Genomic DNA, 19,866 nt, shown 5'->3' with positions numbered 1-19,866 from the left:
TATTGATTTGTATTCAGGTATACCACATGTCTAGGATTGCTGTTACTTTTTTAGCCATCAAGACAGCTAACAAAAAGAAGTAAGGGTTATTCATCTTATTATAGCTGGTTTCTGAGATCTATTGTCCATTACACTCAACTCTTGAGATGCATGTTCCCTGTGTGGCAGGGACTAACCATCCCTGAATTCATTTACAAATACAGTACACATGTTCTAGAGAGAAGACAATGTGGAAAACAAACGGACAACATACAGAAACATCTCGAGAGTTACAGTCACTGTAAGGTAATTTACTCTTTCTTCTTTTTCAAATGCTTATCTATATGCAGTGCATTCTTGATGCATCGCAAACATTAAGTTAATGTAAAGAAGGATGCACTCATAATCTGCTTACACAAAGACTATGGTACAATCATGCTAGGCACTCTTATACTCTTCTGTCAAGAGACAGTATATTGAGAATACACAGACATATAGCAGCTAGCTTCTTTGCATACTTCTGAAATGGATATGTTTCTCAGAAATTCTGGCTAAATGGTTTAAGATTTAAGGTAATGAATGAATGTAAAGAACATGTACTAGGAGTTGTGGTCTACTTAGAAAAAAAAACTTGAGGAAATAAGGAATGTTGAGAGTTTCTGAGTAAAAACTTACAACTCATCTTCTGTGTGCTAACTACACATAGAGCGTTAGACTTTAAGAAAGATAGTTGCTTGTAGATTGATTACAGTATCCACAAAGAGAGTACCTAGCCTATGGCACCTTAAACGTACCAGAATTCCAGGCAACCTAAATACATGTAAACAAAGAAGGTACTTAGGAATAGAAAGTCTTTTTGATGAAAATTTAGGATACCTAAAGGTGTCTGCAGGACTGAGGAATAATAGTTCAGCTCTTCTCTGGGTCCTGTATGATTGTTCAGATGACTGAAAAAAAGATATTGATGCTTTTGGGTTGTCAAAAACACCCAAAGCCCAACTAATCAACTTCAGATGTTTAAGTCTAGAAATGTAGTTCTTAAAACCATATACAGCTATTTCCTAATCTCAAAGTTGCCTAAAATCTTCACATACCTAAAATTTTCATCATTAAAGCTCCCTATGAGCCTTTAGTTCTGATTTTGAACAAAGCCAAGAGCATTTCAGTCTTGACATGGCTGCATAACTCAGTGGTTACTTAACTCCTTCAGCTACAAACTGGACACTTGTGTATCTCAGTTGACAAGCACAAGTTCAAGGTTTGAACAGAAGCACAGAGATTTCTTTCAATGAATTCTACTAAACATACCTGGGTAGATCCATCCATCATGTACTTTATGACAGTTCCTTGACTGGTGATGACTCTTGACACCTCTTGTTCTGCCTGCCTTGCCACAGGTAAATATAGATGAGAGTTCTTTACCTTTTGAGGATAACTTTGCCTAACCAGAATTTCTAGAGTACGCTGCTTGGCCTGTTTTCTTTTAGTGTCTTCATGCTTTATTTCACCTTCTGTAACCTCATGTTCCCTCTCTCCATTTTCCATAATGTCTTCTTCCTTTGCTCCATTTGCTTTGGCCTCACCGTTCTCAACCTCTTCTTCCTTGGTTTCATTTGCTTTGACCTCATTTTTCTTTACCACCTCTTCCTCAGCTTCTGCTGTGGTGGCTTCACCTTTCAAATCTGAAAACAAATTCTGAATTACTTAATACTGTGTAGTACACATTCAAACAGTGCTAAACACCCAGCAACTTGGTGTCTACAGTAGGTGTGAAAGTTTAGGTGAGTAAGACTTGGCTTCCTCTGTAATCCATAGAGTAAGGGACAAGACTGTTTTTCAGAGAACAGTTCAAAGCAGTCATCTACTCAGAAACTCTCTACCCTCCTGCAGATGTGTCTGTCTTTCTAAATGAAAATAAGAAAAATTTGAAGACTGATTTAATATGGATTCTGAACTTTTGGAAAACTGGCGCTAGGTGAGAGGAATTTCCTAACTGCCCATAAAAGTGAAAAAAATTACTGAGTTTCACAAAGTTTGAGTTTGTATAGAAACTGAAGTTACATATTTTGTCGACGTGAACAAATAAGGGGTTTAGACTAAATTATAGCAGTGTGTTCAGTGAGCTAATAATTATGGTAGTTGTGTCAAGTGAATATATGTGCCCGTAATAGCTCTGTTCACCCCAACTATTCAGCTTTTCAACTTACGCTCCTTGCCAAACTATTTATGTTTGAAAACTCTCTGCATCCTCTTTACTTCATATCAGATCAATCAGAGCATATTTACCCTAAACTGGCAAAATTTGCCAAGCTGGCTGCATCCACAGGTGCATCACTAGCAGAGATGTGATCATGCCACTCTACCCAGCACTTGTCAGGCTGCACTTGGAGTACTGTGTCCAGTGCTGGTCCCCACAGTTCAATAAAGATGCAGACAGACTGGAGAAGGTCCAAAGGACGGCCATAGAGATGATCAAAGGGCTGGAGAACCTGTCCTACAAGGAAAGGCTGTAGGAGTTAGGTCTTTTCTCCCTGCAAAAGGCTCAGGAGGGACCTCATCACAGTACTACAGTACTTAAAGGGCACTTACAAAGAGGACAGAGGCTCTGTGTTCACAAGGAGCCACATGGAGAAGACAAAGAGCAATGGGTATAAGGTGTACCAGGAGAGGTTTCATCTTGATATAAGAAAGACATTTTTTACAGTGAAAACAATCATTCACTGGAACAAACTCTCCAAGGGCATAGTAGAGACACCATTGCTGGAGGTTTTCAAGATGTGATTGGACACAGTGCTAGATAATTCCTTTTTCACAAAAGGCTGGACCAGATGATCTTCTGAGGTCCCTTCCAACCTAGGCTGTTCAATGATCCTATGATTTTAATATGAAAAGGAAAGGGATGTCTGAGAAGAAAAAAGAGGGAAGCTTTTGCTAGCAATTCAGATCAAAGTGGCTTCTTCCCCCAAAAAATCAATACATTCAGCTCTCACACGATTATAAATTTGTGCTGGATCCTTGTTTACCATACTACATTTGTTAATGCTATTTAATATAAATTTCTTAACTTCTATTAATTTATATACACTGGACTTACTACTTGGCTGGTTTCTAAGAGGTATTTGTTTCATCAGTTGCCAGGAAGACAAATGATTCTGCTGGTTTTTACGCAACAGCTCAGGCATAGGATGTGTTGGAAATACTGCTAGCATGTACTTTCTGTGTCTGATTAATGTGGCTTATTCCTGGATATGGGCACCTCTGCAATTGTGTTGATCTATTTTCACATACTCAATAGCTGCCGGGCTGGACAGATGTATTGTACATAGGCATTAAATGACATCTGTGAGTGGCTGTTTTTAAAACTGACCAGATGACAACAGCAAAATTCACATTTGTCTGGTCCAAAACCTAGTGGTGTGACTACAAAACCCCAAGATTTACTACAGTTTAGAGCATATAAAGATGAACCTCGTGCTGGTTTTCAAAAACAGTGGGAAATGGAATAATTGCAGAAGGATGTCACGCATAGAGGCTTACAAGTATCTATATACCCTATAAGTTTTCAAAAGAAATCTCAACAATAAGGTTTACTATGACCATCTTCTCTGTGTGTACCAGACGGCATAAACCAAAGGACTTCTGTGAAGCAATTCCTGTTTGAAACTGATAGTATCTTCTAGAAAGGCAACAAAACCTGGCTGTAAAATATCCAGTAGCAGAGAGCCCATCACAACCTGGGTTAGTTTTGTTAATTATTCTTACCCTTAAAAGATGAGTATAGCTTAAATTTAATATAAAGCACTACTTTTCAGTTTGAAGCCCCTGAAATTTGTAATACCTTTGAATACTGTGTTTACAAGCTCTCACCAAAATTCTGTTTCATTTGTACTTCCATACTGGCACCAGTGACTCCTTTGACCTTTTCTTTGGTTATTAAATCTCTGGTGACATAAGCTCACTATAAGATACATCTTCCAATGCTTTAATCATTCTTGTTACTCTTCTTTCAAAATATGAATGTCTCTTGTACACTAAAGAACTGTACATACAATTCCAAAGGAGATGTAGATATAGGTAATGTAACCATCTTCCTGTTATCACTCAAGATTCCTCAAAATATATGCATTTATGAACTGAATTTGCTCATTCTTTAGTATTCCAGTATACATGCACCTTCAACTGATTATCCAAAATGACTCCCAAGTGCTTTTTAGGGTTGTTGCTTCCCTGCCCCCAATGTATTATGTCCAACAACTTGCAGTTCTAGATTTTACAGTTGAATTTAAACACATTATTTATCTTGCAAATACCATTAAATAGACATTACGGCAGACTTAGCAATCTGAGACATTAAAAAATTCATATTGTCACATCTAAACCCATCAAGGCAGAAATTGTTTTCTTCTGTAATTTTAACTTCTTTTAAAATTCCTTAATTTGCAGTGCCTCAGAAAACTAACCTCCAGAACTTGCACCAAGGAAAGTTAATACCAGTCCATTGGGACAGGAGACGTTCAAACTTGGGAAAGCAAGAGCATCTGACATCACTTGTGTTTGGGAAGCTGATTCTTCCATTTCCATCTACAGAATGAAATAAGAATTAGTTTTATTCCACATTTTAAAAGAATGAAGAAAAAAGTTAGACCACAGATTTCAGCTGTAAATAAAGCATTACAAAAAAAGTGCTTTCTACCACTCATTTTTAACATCTTGAGAGTTTATGGATTCTGAAGTGGAAACGTTGGCTTATTTTCATGCTATCTTTTATTCCTATTTATTAACCCTTGAAGAACAACCCTTCCTAACTTTATTCATTTTGCTGAATCATTATTTTATCTTGTGCACAGGGTCAAGATGAGATGACGTTAAATGGATAATGTGAGGCTGAACAGCATGAAATAATTCTTGAAGTTGCGCATCAGTTATTTTAAAATAAAAGAGCACAAAAGATAAGTAAAGCAGTACTTCCAGTCTGCTGCAGATACAGCACTGACTTAATAAGGAGACAAGAAGGAATGTCTGGAAGTCAAAAAGTGTAACCTTCTTTTTGCAGTGCAGTATCCGTAACTGGACACAATACTTCAAATCGGGCTCTACTAGCCCTGAACGGAAAATAACTTTACATGTTTAGCAGGCTATATACACGCTTATTCACCTCAATGTGGTCTTTGCCCTTCTCACAGCAAGATGGCATTGTTGACTTACATATCTCTTGTGATCCATTGCAACTCTCAGACCTTCCTCTGTAGAACAGTTTTTGATAGAACTGTTATCCATTCTGGTAGGTATATGTTGATTACGTAGATGTAATTGTAGAACCTAGCACTTATTCTTACTGAATTGTGTCCTATTTTCCAGATGACGACCATGTGAATTTGTCAAGTTTGCTTCATATTCTAATCCTGTCCTCCAGAATACTGGCAGACTCACACAGATGGGTGCTGTATACACTAATATGGATACTCTCTATCCAAAGACATTCTAAACCAAATAGTAAAAAGCCTTTTGGAAGAAGAGGAGGAACTTAGATGTCCTCCTGACAGAATTTTAATGGTAGGGGTATTTGTTTGAATAGGGTTAGTTTGTACCACACAATTGCTGTATGTTATGCTGAATGCTGTTAGGCAACTCCCTACACTGTCTCCCATGCTCATGCTCTTTAAGTACCTAGCTAAACATCTTGAAATGAGGTCAGTAGGGCTTTTTCTGGATATGGACAAGAATCCATGTTGAAACAAGATCCACAGCATTACTTTATCCGCTGTGCAGAAGCAGCACAGGTACATCATGTTTAGAGAGTCTTCCAAGGCTACTTGTGCGGCCCTCAATATGTGTTCATTCTTGTCTTTTCTATTGTCCTCTCCTCTCTTTTGCTTTGTAATGCAAGCTATCTCCACTTTCTGATTAATCTGCACTGCATTTAACCCTTCATTTCCATATTGCCCATTCTACCTCTGAACAGTTCAGGCCAGCTCTGCCAACAGAATTACAATGTCCATTCAAACTCCCTTGCCAAGGGAGCCAAGAAGATAACCCATATGCCTCTGGTAAGGGCAGAGCAAGAGTGATTTTGAGAGAAGTGGCCAAAAGTAACCAGAGTCAACAAAAGACCAGTTTCCCAAGACATAGTTCTGAAAAAGAAACAATCAGATCTTTAGAACAGAAGGTGGTGAACCTTCTCAGGGCAGTCCCCTAGAAAATGGTAACAAGAACTGAAGTAGAGCTTCATGAAATTACTCTGGAGTTGGAAGCCATCATAATTGGATGAACTAGTGTTAATTTTCCATGGAGAAATTCTGAAGAACAGTGCAAAAGAAAAGTGCAGGAAAAGATGGTAGACCTGGTGCCCTCATGTACTTTACATAGCACCCATCAGCCTATGGAACAAGCAGAACATAAGAGGGAGGAATGACTGGGGTAATGGAAGATCATGAAAAGTCATGAAAAGTATTATATGCAGTACACTGGACTTAAGTGTGGCTCAGAGTGAGAACTGGGACATACTATTAGCAGTTCTTTCTGCATCATTTCAGCCATACTTGATTAAAGATGGAACCAAGTAGAGGCAAAATAAAAACACAGTACTATATTCTTTGAATATGTCTGCAGTTAGTCTGGAAAGATATTAAGAACCACATTTAACAAGCACATTATCTGGATATGCTACTGTTTTGTAACTCGATCAAGTTAAAATGTATAGCTTTTTATCATAACTATCATTAAAGAAGTATCTCAGACGGTATGTTTTAGAGTATTATTGTTAAATGAAAACTGTTTATGGACCTCATTGTTTTGTGTTTTGATTATGCCTGCTTCAGAAGACTGTCCTTTCCTATCTGAAAGTGTTAACTAAATTGGTTCTCAATACAATTCATGTTCATTTCTGTCCTTCTCTCATAGTTTGTTTTGTATTTTGTGTCCATTTCTGGGACACTGTTGGTTTCAGAAAAGAAAATAGGTTGAATAATCTCAAAAAGAAAACTTCTGTATCCTCTTCCACCATCCTGCCATGTGTCTTTGAGAACTCTTCATGTGACTCATACTCTGGCTGATCTGTGAGATCACTGGACCAAACCAACCTCCTGTCATTGCTTAAAATATTCTGCCAATAATTAGCTATGACCCGAAATAATCTAGGTTAGTCTTTTTGCGGAGGGGAACTGTGATCCATTTCTGAACTGATATGGCCTCCCCCACTTATGTGTTTTAATATCAAAAGGCTTCTCATAGAGCTCTGTGGAGGATGTTCAGGATTAAATGCTGTGTATTTTTGATGCGCACGGTCATCAGCATGCATTTGTGCAAATGTATCATTGGTATAATACATGCAAACTGCAGAGCAAACATTTGCAAAATGGTCTCCACTAATTTACTGGTTGGTTAGACTTTACAATACAGGTTTTGGAAAGCACAGAGTTTTCCTACTTGCTTAAACTAAAAATCAATTTCTAGAGCTGTTCTAGTCACTGAGATATTAATAATGTAACAGATGTAATTGTAAAGCCAAAATTGATAAATGTGGACCATGGAAGGCATGCTGCTCTACACCATGGAGTCATAAAGTGTAGTAGCTTCATTAACAGCTGCCAATATGTACTTCTGAGCACAACCAGAAGAGTAAAGCATATCCTTAGAAGCACCATAATATGTTAGGAATTTGATAAGGCACAGCTCAAAGAGTTTATGTATACGAATTTTTTGTTTCTTTTTTGTTTATTGGATAATGTCTATTCTCTCACCTTTTCTTCTTGCTTTACAGGGTCATCAGGTGGTGAAGGGCCTATTTTGCTATGGCTTGCTTTTGCAGATGGCAGAGCTTTTCCTGATTTTTGTTTGACGGACTTATCTTTTTTCCCTGAAGCTGATGTAACAGGAGAAACTACGGTTGGAATATGAACAGAAGGGACATCCAGGATTCTTGCTAAGACGGGATCTGTTTCATCATCTAAGGAAGGCAAAAGTAATATTTTTAATGCTATAAAGTTTCATAAATGTTGATGGTCACATTTCATTTTTTAACAAGATTTGGTACACTAAATTTTACCTTTGAAATAACAGCCTCAGTGGGGGAGTTTATTACTTTGGATAGAAGGACTGAATATATGAAGTTGTTTAGAAAATCTTTCCATAGACTGACTACTCATCAGCCTAAAAAGCATCTTGAAACTATTGTTTCCTATAGGTCGTCACTTGCCTCTCAAAAATAGAAAATACATTTTTAAAAATTATCTTTTACCTCCAGAATACTTAGATAGGTGCAGACATTTTGAATCTAGTATCAAGGAAATGATCACTATTGTTATGCTTTATCATGGGCTGATGCAGCACAGAGGGACTCCAGCCGTTTTGCACTACATAGCTCTGTTTTGCTGTAATGATTCAGAAAGATTCTGATCATCTAGACTTGCTAAGACTCTCCCAATTCTTAAAGTCCAAGTATTAGGGGCAGCCTGCTAAGCATGTTGACAGGAAGTAGTCATGTTGCTTTCCAAAACAGTTTCTTGAAACTCAAATTAATACAAACTAAGATTTTCTGGGAAACATTTTTGTTCCAATGAACCGACACTTCTCTTTAATCAGAAAAACCCAGCCAGCTCCAATGTTCACACTTTTTTGAAAGATTTTTTAAAATAATTTCTTGTTTGAAGGCAGCCTAACTCCCAAACCTACAACTCATGAAATAGCACCTTGTTTCCCATCCAGACAATTTAAGCAATTGAATATATCCATGACCTTTAGCCTGAAAGAGAAATTTAGATCTCCACAAAGATTTTTGAAATCCCCATTTTCATTACCTGATGCATGCCTGATGCATGAGAATCTGATGCTTTGTTAGGTGACTCTGCTTTTATGTACTAAAATTTATGCTGTGTGGCTTTTGTAGCTTATTGGCAATCTGAGGAAAGACGAACAAATCTGTTCGATTTGTAATATGCTAGAGATATTCTCAGCTAATTATATAAAATAGGAAAGCTTAAAATCCTCCATGGGGTCCATTCTGATACACGTTTATTAGAGAGCATGACCATGGAATAAAAAAGTAGTAGTACCCATCTCCAGGTGGAAGGTGGGAAGAAACAGCTTACTAATAAACTTTGACAGAGCTAGTGCTCCACAAACAAGTAGGATAGCCAAAATGAAGGAGTCTGAGGCAACTGTCCAATAAAATCATTAGTGAATGCAATCGATCTTGTCAGATGAGTATAAATAGCCATGTGAACACCGCAAACTGGGTATAAGCAAGTCTTTGTACACCGTGAGGGGAGCTATCCTTCCCAGCCACCCACTGTGTGAGGTGGAGCATGCTCAGTTTCAGATGACACTACTTTCTGCATGCTGAATTTAGGAATAGAAGCTGTTACTGGCTCTTGACCCCTAAGCAAATTTCACCTACCCCTTTAGAATCATAGAATAGTTTGTGTTGGAAGAGACTTTAAAAGGTCATCTAGTCCAACCCCCCTGAAATGGTTTTTCTGGTTGCTCTGAAAAATGAGAACACACTGTCTGAGGGTAACAAAAAAAGAGTGGATTGTCGAGACTGAGGGAAAGCGTCTTTAGAAATCTTGAGAGAGACGTTAAATTCCAGAGGACCGTCAGATTAAGGAAGGTTTCCTTCCTCCTGCACAAACATACAGATCTCTAGCACTTGGAATTGTATTCTCATGATTTACACAAGGCACAAAGAGCAAGTGCAAAGCTTCTATAACATCCAGAGGCAAAAGCCCTGCAGGTGCTCGCTCAAGCAGTGCCAGATTCACAAAGCAATGAGAAGCGTACTTCTAAGTCTGGTTATAAGGTGGTCTGAACTTAGATTTTGGTCATGCTAGAGAAAACAAATAATAACTCAAAACTTAAACACATACTAACATTGAATGAAGAAATAAAGAAGATGCAAAAAGCTGGCAACAGCCTGAGGCCTTTAGTCATCTTAGCTTCCCTAAAAGGAAGGGGGAAGAGATAAAATGAGAAAAACAATAAGGAAAAAAGAGAATTAGAGAGGTTCCAGAAAATTATTTCAATAATGCAGGGAAAATGAGTAATTTGCACCCAATTTAACCAATTAGTGGAGAGATACCATGGATTACATGACATAACCTCATCTAGGTGTTCCTGCTCCGGCAGGGGGATTGGACTAGATGATCTTTCGAGGTCCCTTCCAATCCCTAACATTCTGTGATTCTGTGATTCTTTGATACCATTCTACATTAGGGATGGATGGCATATGAGAATAGTCTAAGAAAATATGAAAATAGTCCAAGAAAGAATATTTCTGGTCAGAATTTTTCTGAGCATTTACGATACAAACACCCGCAAGGGGAATTAGCCATAAGCAAGTGATTGTAGAAAAACTGCAAAGAATGCCAGTCAACAGTGCTGTACTAAAGCACAACATGGCAAGGATTGTTCTAATGTACAACAGGATGCTTATGGTACATGTAAAAAACCCTGACCATCACAGCTGACGTGTAGGTGTTCAATTAGACATATGCCCAAATAAAAGTTTTCACAGTCCACTACATTGTGAATGGTCTCTTGGCCCAAATTTTAAAGGTATTTTTTTAGTAATTCATTTGTAAAACATATTTGAACAACTAAAACTGAGTATAGAGTTGAATGGTTTATCACACTCCACACAAAGAAGCATTCAATTAAATGTTTTCATATTTTAAGATCTGAAAAATGCTGGGAGTATTTTCTGATCAGAGGAGGGTTTCACTTTTATCTGTATGATGGTTTTGGTGGCCTTTCAAACATAATGGAAACAAAAAGTTCTTCGTAAAAGCAGACGCTATTTTCACTGTGGGTTTGTGAAGCAATTGCTTCCAGTTGGTGAATGTGTTTATTGAAAGGCTGAGAGAAATCCCTCATTATGTCTGCACAACTGTAACCTAAAGTCCAACTCCTAACGTAAAATGAAAGTTCCATAATCACCTACATAAGTTTACAAAAATATTATTTCTTGGAAAACCAAGAAGACTCCTCAGCAAATCACATTTTCTTTGGCTCAAATTAATTGGCTGATTTTGCCAGGATACTTAATAACAATACTTGCAAATTTCTCCCCGCACTGCTCTGTTTTCACAGTAAGTAAAAAAGCATGGAGATCTCCCTCCATTTTGAAATTTGAATTATAGAATATCCTTGACAATGTAATCTCATCTCGAGCCTTGCTGAAAATTCCCCAACATGTAGTAACAGCTGCTGAGAAAGGCAGAATTGCATGCAACAAATTATTGTGTTAAGGAGTGTATAAAAAAAAAAAAAAAGAAAAAGAAAATAATTCCCCCTATGGTTCTCAAATATCCTCTTCTATTTGCTTACTTTACCTGCTGTCTTCCCTGTAGGTCCATAATAGCTTAGGGACAGCTGGATTCCATTTTCCAAGGTGGCTGAAAAAGATCCGAACTTGCTCACAGCTTTCTTTTGATTTTTCAATTTTCCTTTAAAAAAGATTAGAATTAATTTTAAAGATAGCAACACATACAGAACCATTTGAGCTGCAAACCAATGACTGGTGTGAACAGCAGCACCTCAATGTTGATGCCCAAGCTGTAAAATAGATTAATATAGGATGGGGAAAACTTTATCATTCCACTCCTAGAGTATTGAAAATAACAGTCAGTTTTTTGTAATATAGCTGTGGTTTTTCGTCTACAAGTTGCATTTTTATTACCTAGGTGTGTAAAAATAGGTTTAATAGCAACAAACAGTGAAAAGTCTGTGAATTTGAACAGCAAAAGAACCTAGTTCTGTTCCCTACCTGGCTGACAAGAATGCTAAACTGTTCATTTGTATCACATGTGTCATACACAGTAATAAAAGTCACTGTCTCTTGAGGTATTGTCACAGGGACTGTACCTTGAAGAGAAAGTAAAAGAAAGGAGAAAAAGTTGAGAAATTAGAGCCAAAGATATGTCTGGCACTTGTGAAAGTGTATCAGGAGACAAGCTCACTTAGAGGTGCAGGACAAGATGTTATGTGATGAGCAAGTCATTCTTGAAAACCACATGAACTATACAAGGTAACAGCCCAAAGACAGTGACACTGGATCCTACTTTGCCTCTAGTTTGACTCCTACTGCCTTGAAGAAATGTTCTGCTGGTAAGAAGAAATCCTTGGGATTTCCAATATGAGGAACAGCTCCTTAAAACTGTGAAGAGTAGCAGAGAAGACTACAAAAGAAGGTTAAGGCAGGCACCCAACACCTAGCTGTCTCCCAGTTCTTTCATCAAGGCACACATTCTGAGACTTGGTCTGCTCCTATTTACTGTCTGTCATCGCAACGTTCATTGGTGACTACCGCCTGCAGGGTGCTGTTTTGCCATTTTGACTGCATTAAAAACCTACCTAGCCACTGCCAAGAGGCTATCAGAGTGGATCGATTCTTTTGCCTAGAAAGGCAGCTATTCCTGTTTACACAGGAGGAAAGCCTCTCACTCGTGCCAAGTGAATACAACTTGCCTCAGATCCTACCAGACTGGTGACTGAAAGTACCATTTGGCAGTCCCCAGAATGATACAGGACTACTTTCAGAAGGGCAGACAAGAAACAACTCATCTGTGGCAGGGATGAAATTATCTACTCAGACAACCTACAATTACATCACTGGTGGCAGTTGAAGCTATGGAGAGGACCATGAGCAGGGTGCTTTCTAACACTGATGAAGATTAAAAGAGCTAACACACCTACCAAAGTTACACTTTTCCAACACTCTTCAATTCAGTTAGAGCTTTTGACAAACATATATACAATATAGTGCTTTTGGCAAACATATACATAAATTGTTACAGACTGGCTTTGTCCTTGGAAATACTCTCACCTGGGTTCAGAAAATATTTGGATGAAATGCTTTCTGAGTGTTAGCAACATGTCAGCCAGCAGTAGAAGTTGCTGAACTGTGTAAAGATCTGTTTCCACAGCAAAGGTCCTGAGGAGGCACTAATGCTATCGTCATCTAGCCCACAAAAGGAGGTCCAGTTCAAAGGGGGAAATCTTCCCTTTCAAGGGCAGACATTTATTCCGGTCCCAATGGACCAGTTTGTACCTTCTTAGGTTTTCCCAGGCCACATTAAGATCTGAAGGAGTCCTCCACTAAATAAGAACATGCTTTTCTTAGCGAATGGAGATTCTTTTCACTGATTTCCTTGTTTTGGAAAAGAGACTGGTTTGCACCTGTTGACCTGTACTGTGCTTCTACATCTTGGTAAGATCTCTCTACATGGTGCTTAAGTTGACCAACTGGATTTTTACTCTGTTTACAGAAAATGGATCTTATTTACCCTCTGCCATTAGCAGGGATTTATTTTCTGTTAGTTGATAAGTTTTGCATCCCATTACTAAATATGTAAAACTGTTAATTCTTTGTATCAGTGATGTCAATCCACTAACCTGATCTGATTTGCTGTTCTTCATTAATTTCTTGCACTTCGATTTCTTTTAAGTTTTTCTTGGGGTCTGTGATATGAATGAAGAAATTGTGGTTGTCTTTTATCACTTTCACCTTTACAAAAGTTGGACCTGCAAAGCAATGGAATACTATTATTGCTCCTACCAGGCTTCAGAACTGCTCCAAACCCAAGAAAACCCTGCACCTGCAACTATAAAGCACACAAAAAAGCAAATTGTTCAGAAGTGGACTGAATTGCTTACTAGTAGACCAAGAAGACAAAATTAAGGTTAGCTGAGTTTAGACTAATTAGTCAAAAACTTCCTGACAATTAGATCTGAGAGACTGCAGAATAACCTGTTGCTTAGATATATTGCATTTGACTGGACAAATTATTGGAACATGCATTCTTGGAATATCATGCATTGGTTGCCATTGAACAGATAAATGTGAACTGATTTTTATCTATTTTTAATTTTCTGGTACTTTATTTATCTATCAATTGAGGAAAGTGTAAACACTAAGGAAAGTGTAAACATTAGTAATGATAGAGGCTAACATTACGTTTACTCTCATAATGTCTTTAACTGAATTTCTACTACTGAGACATGAAAAACATTTATGGATTAAGAAACTATGCCATCAGTTAGTAACTGAGTCAAAGAAAAGCACAAAGAATTCAAGAATCACCTTTTACAAACTCTATCTTCTCTACTTGAATCTGTCCTCCATCAGATGGGAAAAGATACCGATTGGTTCCTGATACATGAATGAGATCCTCCCCTGTATTGTAGCCAAGAAACTGGAAAAACAAGTTTTAGATTATGCATAAATCAGAAAGGCAGAAGCCATGAAAGAGGCAAATGAAGGACAAATCCTCAGGATCCTACTGTTCTAGTCAACATTTCTGCTTAGACATTTAACTAATGTAATAACAACTTTAGCAAACACACAGAATATTATTCTCCTATCCAAATATTTTCTTAGTTACTAACTGAAGTAACTTGTTACACATGAGTGCAGAATTTGGTCCTCTAGTGCTATGGAGCCGTCATGGAAGCTGAAGAATAGCAAGTAGACCGTTGCCTTAACATATAATGGGAAGAAAATAAAAATTCTGGCCAAGTACAAAGAGAAAAAGTAAAGTGCCACGCAATTAGATAAAGGGCAGATGAAAATTCAGGTTCCCACTCTGTAGATTTTGGAATTCAGACACTCTAAATCTGATTCTTAGATTGCTGTGCCTCCCAAGGAGCCACAAACTGGCAAAAATTACGTGAGCGTACTCAAGTAAGTTCAGACTGAAATGTTATATTTCTTTGAGTTTGAAGTCTGTACTAAAGCAAGTTTAGACTAAAATATACTGACGTACACAACTTTTGGAAGCAAGGCTTAGACTCTGAAAATATAAAGCAGTGCAAATTGCCTAAAAACTCTTTGGACACAACTAGTGAAGAGTTCCCTTTGTTAGAAACATCCCTGTGTTAGTATAACAGGCAGAATACCTTGTATTAGAGCACTCCAAGAACATGAATTTTGAAACAGGAAATGGAAGAAACAGTGAACTCCTTTTACTTGATTTCCAATGTGGACAGCCAGAATTTCAACTAGGCCTTGTAGTCCCCAAATACAGGAATTTATGTCTCCCTTTCCTATGCTCTCCCATGAAAATCACATTTTTAGACAAAATTCACCCCATAAATATATTTTCCATAGGCACGAAACCATGATCAACTTATCTTTGTGTTCATGTCATATACACTAAAAAACACCAAGGCTGATTAAGTGGTCTTGTGTAGGATAATCTTAAACATCAGAAGCTGCTTCCCAAAACTTTTAGGAGAGGATCTGCTGCTAAAATGATGGAGTTAAACAAGACCTAGGTATGCTTAATTTGCTCAGAACTACAATTTCACAACGGAAAATAGCTTTGTTGTAATCTTGACTCTATATACAGACAGTTAGCACTTTCCTAAAGTGGTGCAATAATATGACTCCTTACCTTATAAACTTTCTCAGAATGTGGTTCTGGGATGCTGGGATCCTCCTCAAGCCCAGGGGCTTTTTCTGGCTCATCTTTAAACTTCTCTTCGGAATATTTCTCATTGGAACCTTTACTTTCTTCATGTATTATCTCTTGTCCTTTCTTTGTACCTCCTGATTTTTCTTTTTTGCCTTTTGTTTCACTCTTAAGTTGTTCTTCCTCTAGTAATCGGTCCTGTTCCTCCTTCCAAGCCTGCGTTAAATGTAGGAATTCAAAGGACTGTTGTTCTCTTTGTATTACGAGATATTTCATATGTGCATGCTGAAAACAGTACAAGTAAACAAACTCAGAGGAACCAATGTTCTAAGTTACTTTAAGTCACTCATGTTTTTCAAACATGTCTACGGTTTTACAATATTACACACTATATTTTGCATAAAATTATTGACTCATTCAATCCACAGGATCAATTATTTTTCACCACAGGAGATGTATCAGATGATTATTTGTATCTTATGCATTTAGTCATGAAAGAAGTATTTTGTTGTGCACTTTTCCACGAGGTTTATCACCAAATCAGAATGCATCACTGCTATCAGTTTATTCCAAAAATGCAACCATGAGGTAAAATGATTTTATTCTTTTATAGAAAGAGGAATGAGGTATCAATGTAACAGATAGTGCCAATGCTAAGACTTATGTCTTACGTGTGCTTAACTCCTACCTCAGCCAGAAATTTACTGTGTGAACCTAGGCAAGTCCATTCATCTGTAGTGCTGACCATGCTCTAGTTCTATAAATGGGATTCTCTGTCATAAGGGAACTCTGAGGTACCATATTTACATTCCTTAATTTCAAAGAGATGTAGATAGTGAAAGTAAGAGCTGGGTACATAACTACTACCATGAATCTAGATCTTATATTTTCATAGCTTTATACCCAGAAAACTTTGATGAGAATTAGTATATTATCCATAACTCTCATTCCTAGTACTGCAATTATGATTTGCTTTTGGAATGTCTAGTCTAACTCTAAACAGTGTTCCCTTAAGAAAATACATAACTGATTCAATAAGGAATAAATTAAAGAAAACAAGAAATAAAGTATACAAAAAAACAGCCAAGAGCAGAAAAACCAAGAGAATTGAGTCAAGTCAGTGGAAGAATAAAGGCTTACCTTCCTGGTAAAGCAGTGTTATTTAGTCCATTTCAGAAACATACATAGTTTTGCCTCACCTTTAGAGAATCTTCTCTGATAAAAGGACTTCTTTCATTGTTGGACTGAGATTCTGGAATATTCTCCATTACACTTTCAAGTTCTGATGTCTTGCCTTTGAGAAATGAAAGGGGGATAAATGAGCTTATGAATAGAAGAAAATTGAATAATACTCAAAAATTGAAAAATAAAAACAAAATAAAAGAAGTGCAAGTAAATAAAAATCTATTTGTAAATAGTAAAAGTATAAAAGCAGAATAAAGAAAATGTTAAATATTTTTAGAGATAAAACACAAAGACTGTTCAGGTTAGAAGAAACTTAACTGACAAATATTACTTGATAGTCATAACTGGGGATCAAATATGCTAAACAATGCATCAACATACTGAAAGACTGACTCTCTGCTTCTTGCTGTTGAAGGATTTGCTCCTGCAACAAGTTTGTTTGTTCGTTTTTTATGCAGATGAGCAATGCTGAATAAACAATAAGCAGTATTTATTATTTTTGCTACTACCACTGTTGCTGAATTCAGATACAGTGCTTTAACCAGCTCAACAAATGCCAGAACAAGCTCAATAGTGGAATCATAGATATTACAGCCTTTCAAGTCCAAAAGGCGAATAAACGCTGTCTGCACCTTCAAACCTTCACTAAAGAAACACCATATCCCTGTTTACTATCAGGGCTTTATAGCATCTGTGATTCATGAAAAGGGTATCTCTGTGGTTTTATATCATGCTTGGATACCCAATATTTACCTGCTAGAAAAGATAAATTAAAGTACACTATCAGAAACTTGTAGTTAAATTACTTTGTATTAAAAAGTAAAAATTGCAGTATGGGTTACAGCAGTGCCAGTGAAATTGAAATAACCTAAAAACGCTGTTGCCCATCTGCATGTCCCAGACAGAAGTGTTTATCTTCTTTCAGTAAGTGAACTTCTCTACGAATCATATCTGCCATGAGGCATCAGATAGGCAAGACTCAATCTAGCTCCTGTGACAGCTATATAGGTACAAATTATGATTTAGAAGTCATAACTATCATTTCCATTTCCATACTATAATCAGATGTGTTAGTTGGGTTGAGTGAGGAATAACATTCCTATTTTTGTGAATGCTAATTGCTAATACTATAAGGTTTCAAAGTGCATTGTCAAAGAGGGTAAACAAAGCAAAGGCTAAATATCAACAAAACACTGTTAATAACATTTAAATACACAAATAGACATTTTGGATGGAAGTTCTCTTTTGTCAAAAGGGGTTTTTAGATTTTGCTGCCTGCTTAACAGCTACTGTATGAACTGTTCAACTACAATTTTCATTATCCAAAATGTTGCTTGTAATTGAAGTTTGTTCTGCAGTCTAGTCAACTCCAGTTTCCAGTCTTAGCTTCTAGCGCACAGCTTCTGACTTCCAGCTTTTATCCTCCCCATTTAAAAAGGAATTGCTTTGAATTGTGTTGCCAACTTTAACTACTGCTCATCTTTTCATACGTTTAATAATCTAAAAAGAGATTAATATTTGTATGTAACCCTTAAAGTAATTCCATTAGATAAACACAGCTATTGTAAATGTAAATTGTCACTAGAGGTCTCAGTTTTCAGAACAGAGGATGATGCAGAATATTTAAATATGTATATTTAATTAATTTTATGTCTATACAGATCACAAGACAAGGTTATCCTACAAAAAATACATGCAATTCTGCTCTGAACAACTTTGGGTCTCAGCACTCAACATGGAAAATGAATTTTCTAGGTTAAAACAAAAAGGAAACACACTTCTGGCTTTCTTAGGGGAGCCAGTTTTTTTGACAGCAGATGCAGACAATTCAGAAGGTCCTTCTGCCATGGCCTTTTCCAGTTTAAGAGACTCTATTTCCTTAGCCATCTTCTCTTCTTGGTATTTGACTTCTTCCTCTTTCACCCAGTCTTCAATTGAGTTGGCCACCAGCTCAAGATAGTTCCTAAAAAGCATAACATTCCTCTATTTACCATAATACAGTTTTCACTAATATAATTTCTGGTCAAACAAGATCACTTGGCTTCTCAGTTTCTTATACAAATATTATTCTATAACCTTTGAGAGAAGGTTTTCATTTGACAGGGTTTCGCTTAGTTTTTAGAGGAGCTAGTACTTTTGCCTGGCTGGTATTTGCTTAAGCTATCTTATGCTTGGGATTTTAGTCCTCCTTTCTGCACAGATATTAGAAACTTGTCTTCCAAAGAATGCATGCCCTCAAAGAAAATCCAGAAAGTCAGAAAACATAGAGGCAATCAGTTTAAGAAGGTTGAGACTAATTGTCCTCCTTTTACCACAAGGATAACTTCTTTTATTAGTTGCTCTTGATTTATATTGTCTTTTAGAATACACTTCATTTGTTTGTTCAGCAACTGAGGAAGTGTTATACTATTTTATTTCTAGCTCTTCTTTATCAGTGTGACAAGAAAGATGCTTGGAAATTGTCATCCAAATTCAGATTAGAGAATCAGTGCACTGTAGCCTGGTATAAATTAAGAATATTCACAATTAACAGTTGAAGTGAGCCCCAAATGACAAACTGATCCAGAGTTTGCAGCTAGTATGGGTAGTTGCATTGTCTTCTCTTCCAAAGGTGTCTGAAGGTGACTGATAAACAGTTCACTGTGAACAACTGCTTCCAAGGTAGGAAAAAGCCTGGAAGTCTTACATGCAGTTACCACTCAATCCCTTGTTTGCAGTGCTACTATAAGTCTTTAAAGTAAAATTCTTCGTGTGTGCAAAACTAAAAGGGGCTTTAAAAAAGCATGAGAGCCAGTTGTGTCTTCCTAATGTTTTGCGTTTATAAGTTCAAGATGATTCAATTGTATTCAAAAGCTCTGTATGTACTACAGTTTTTGGTTGTGAATATGTAGGCAGCACAACCAATTCTTGACCTCATTACAATTTTGAAGTTTTTATTGCAGCATTACACTGGACATCCAAGAGGATTAGTATATAGGCTGTCTACACAGACTGGAGATGTATACAGTTCATGCACAGCTTAAAGATGCACGCGTCTTTCCCAGGTCCTGCAATGTAGGTGGAATCTGCTTTGGGAAACGTGTATGGAGAACCTGTTGATCATATACTCGGTAGGGACAAGGTGACTCTGCTTGTATCTGAAGAAAAGTGCACAAGCTATAAAAACAAAGGTGTTGAAAACAAAAGGCAAAACTAGGCCGGAACCTAGATTTGCCAGTACTGGAATAGCTTGAAGATGAATATATGTTATAAATAAAAAAGAGATTATTTGTGTGGAACATATTTTAGGGCAATG

At 37.1% G+C, this 19,866-nt stretch overlaps 1 protein-coding gene across 5 annotated transcripts in view; it reads right to left on the bottom strand.

Moving 5' to 3' along the window:
• The window catches only part of SPAG17 (sperm associated antigen 17), a 112,226-nt gene that overhangs the window by 35,486 nt on the left and 56,874 nt on the right, over positions 1–19,866 (bottom strand). For all 5 annotated transcript variants that reach the window (XR_010606106.1, XM_065633577.1, XM_065633586.1 and 2 more), the window contains 9 exons: positions 18,350–18,534; positions 16,586–16,680; positions 15,369–15,602; positions 14,057–14,168; positions 13,369–13,497; positions 11,307–11,420; positions 7,719–7,924; positions 4,440–4,560; positions 1,288–1,661 (listed from right to left, as the gene is read on the bottom strand). Coding sequence is in view for 4 of the 5 variants with exons in the window: in XM_065633577.1 (XP_065489649.1) it covers positions 1,288–1,661; positions 4,440–4,560; positions 7,719–7,924; positions 11,307–11,420; positions 13,369–13,497; positions 14,057–14,168; positions 15,369–15,602; positions 16,586–16,680; positions 18,350–18,534 (1,570 nt within the window). In the remaining variant the exon portion in view is untranslated. The remainder of the gene's footprint in view (positions 1–1,287; positions 1,662–4,439; positions 4,561–7,718; positions 7,925–11,306; positions 11,421–13,368; positions 13,498–14,056; positions 14,169–15,368; positions 15,603–16,585; positions 16,681–18,349; positions 18,535–19,866) is intronic.

This window comes from Caloenas nicobarica, chromosome 1 (genome assembly GCF_036013445.1).
Source record: "Caloenas nicobarica isolate bCalNic1 chromosome 1, bCalNic1.hap1, whole genome shotgun sequence".
Lineage (NCBI taxonomy): Eukaryota > Metazoa > Chordata > Aves > Columbiformes > Columbidae > Caloenas > Caloenas nicobarica.
The sequence above is the reverse complement of the archived record's forward strand: the minus strand, read 5'-3'. Positions and strand labels throughout refer to the sequence as shown.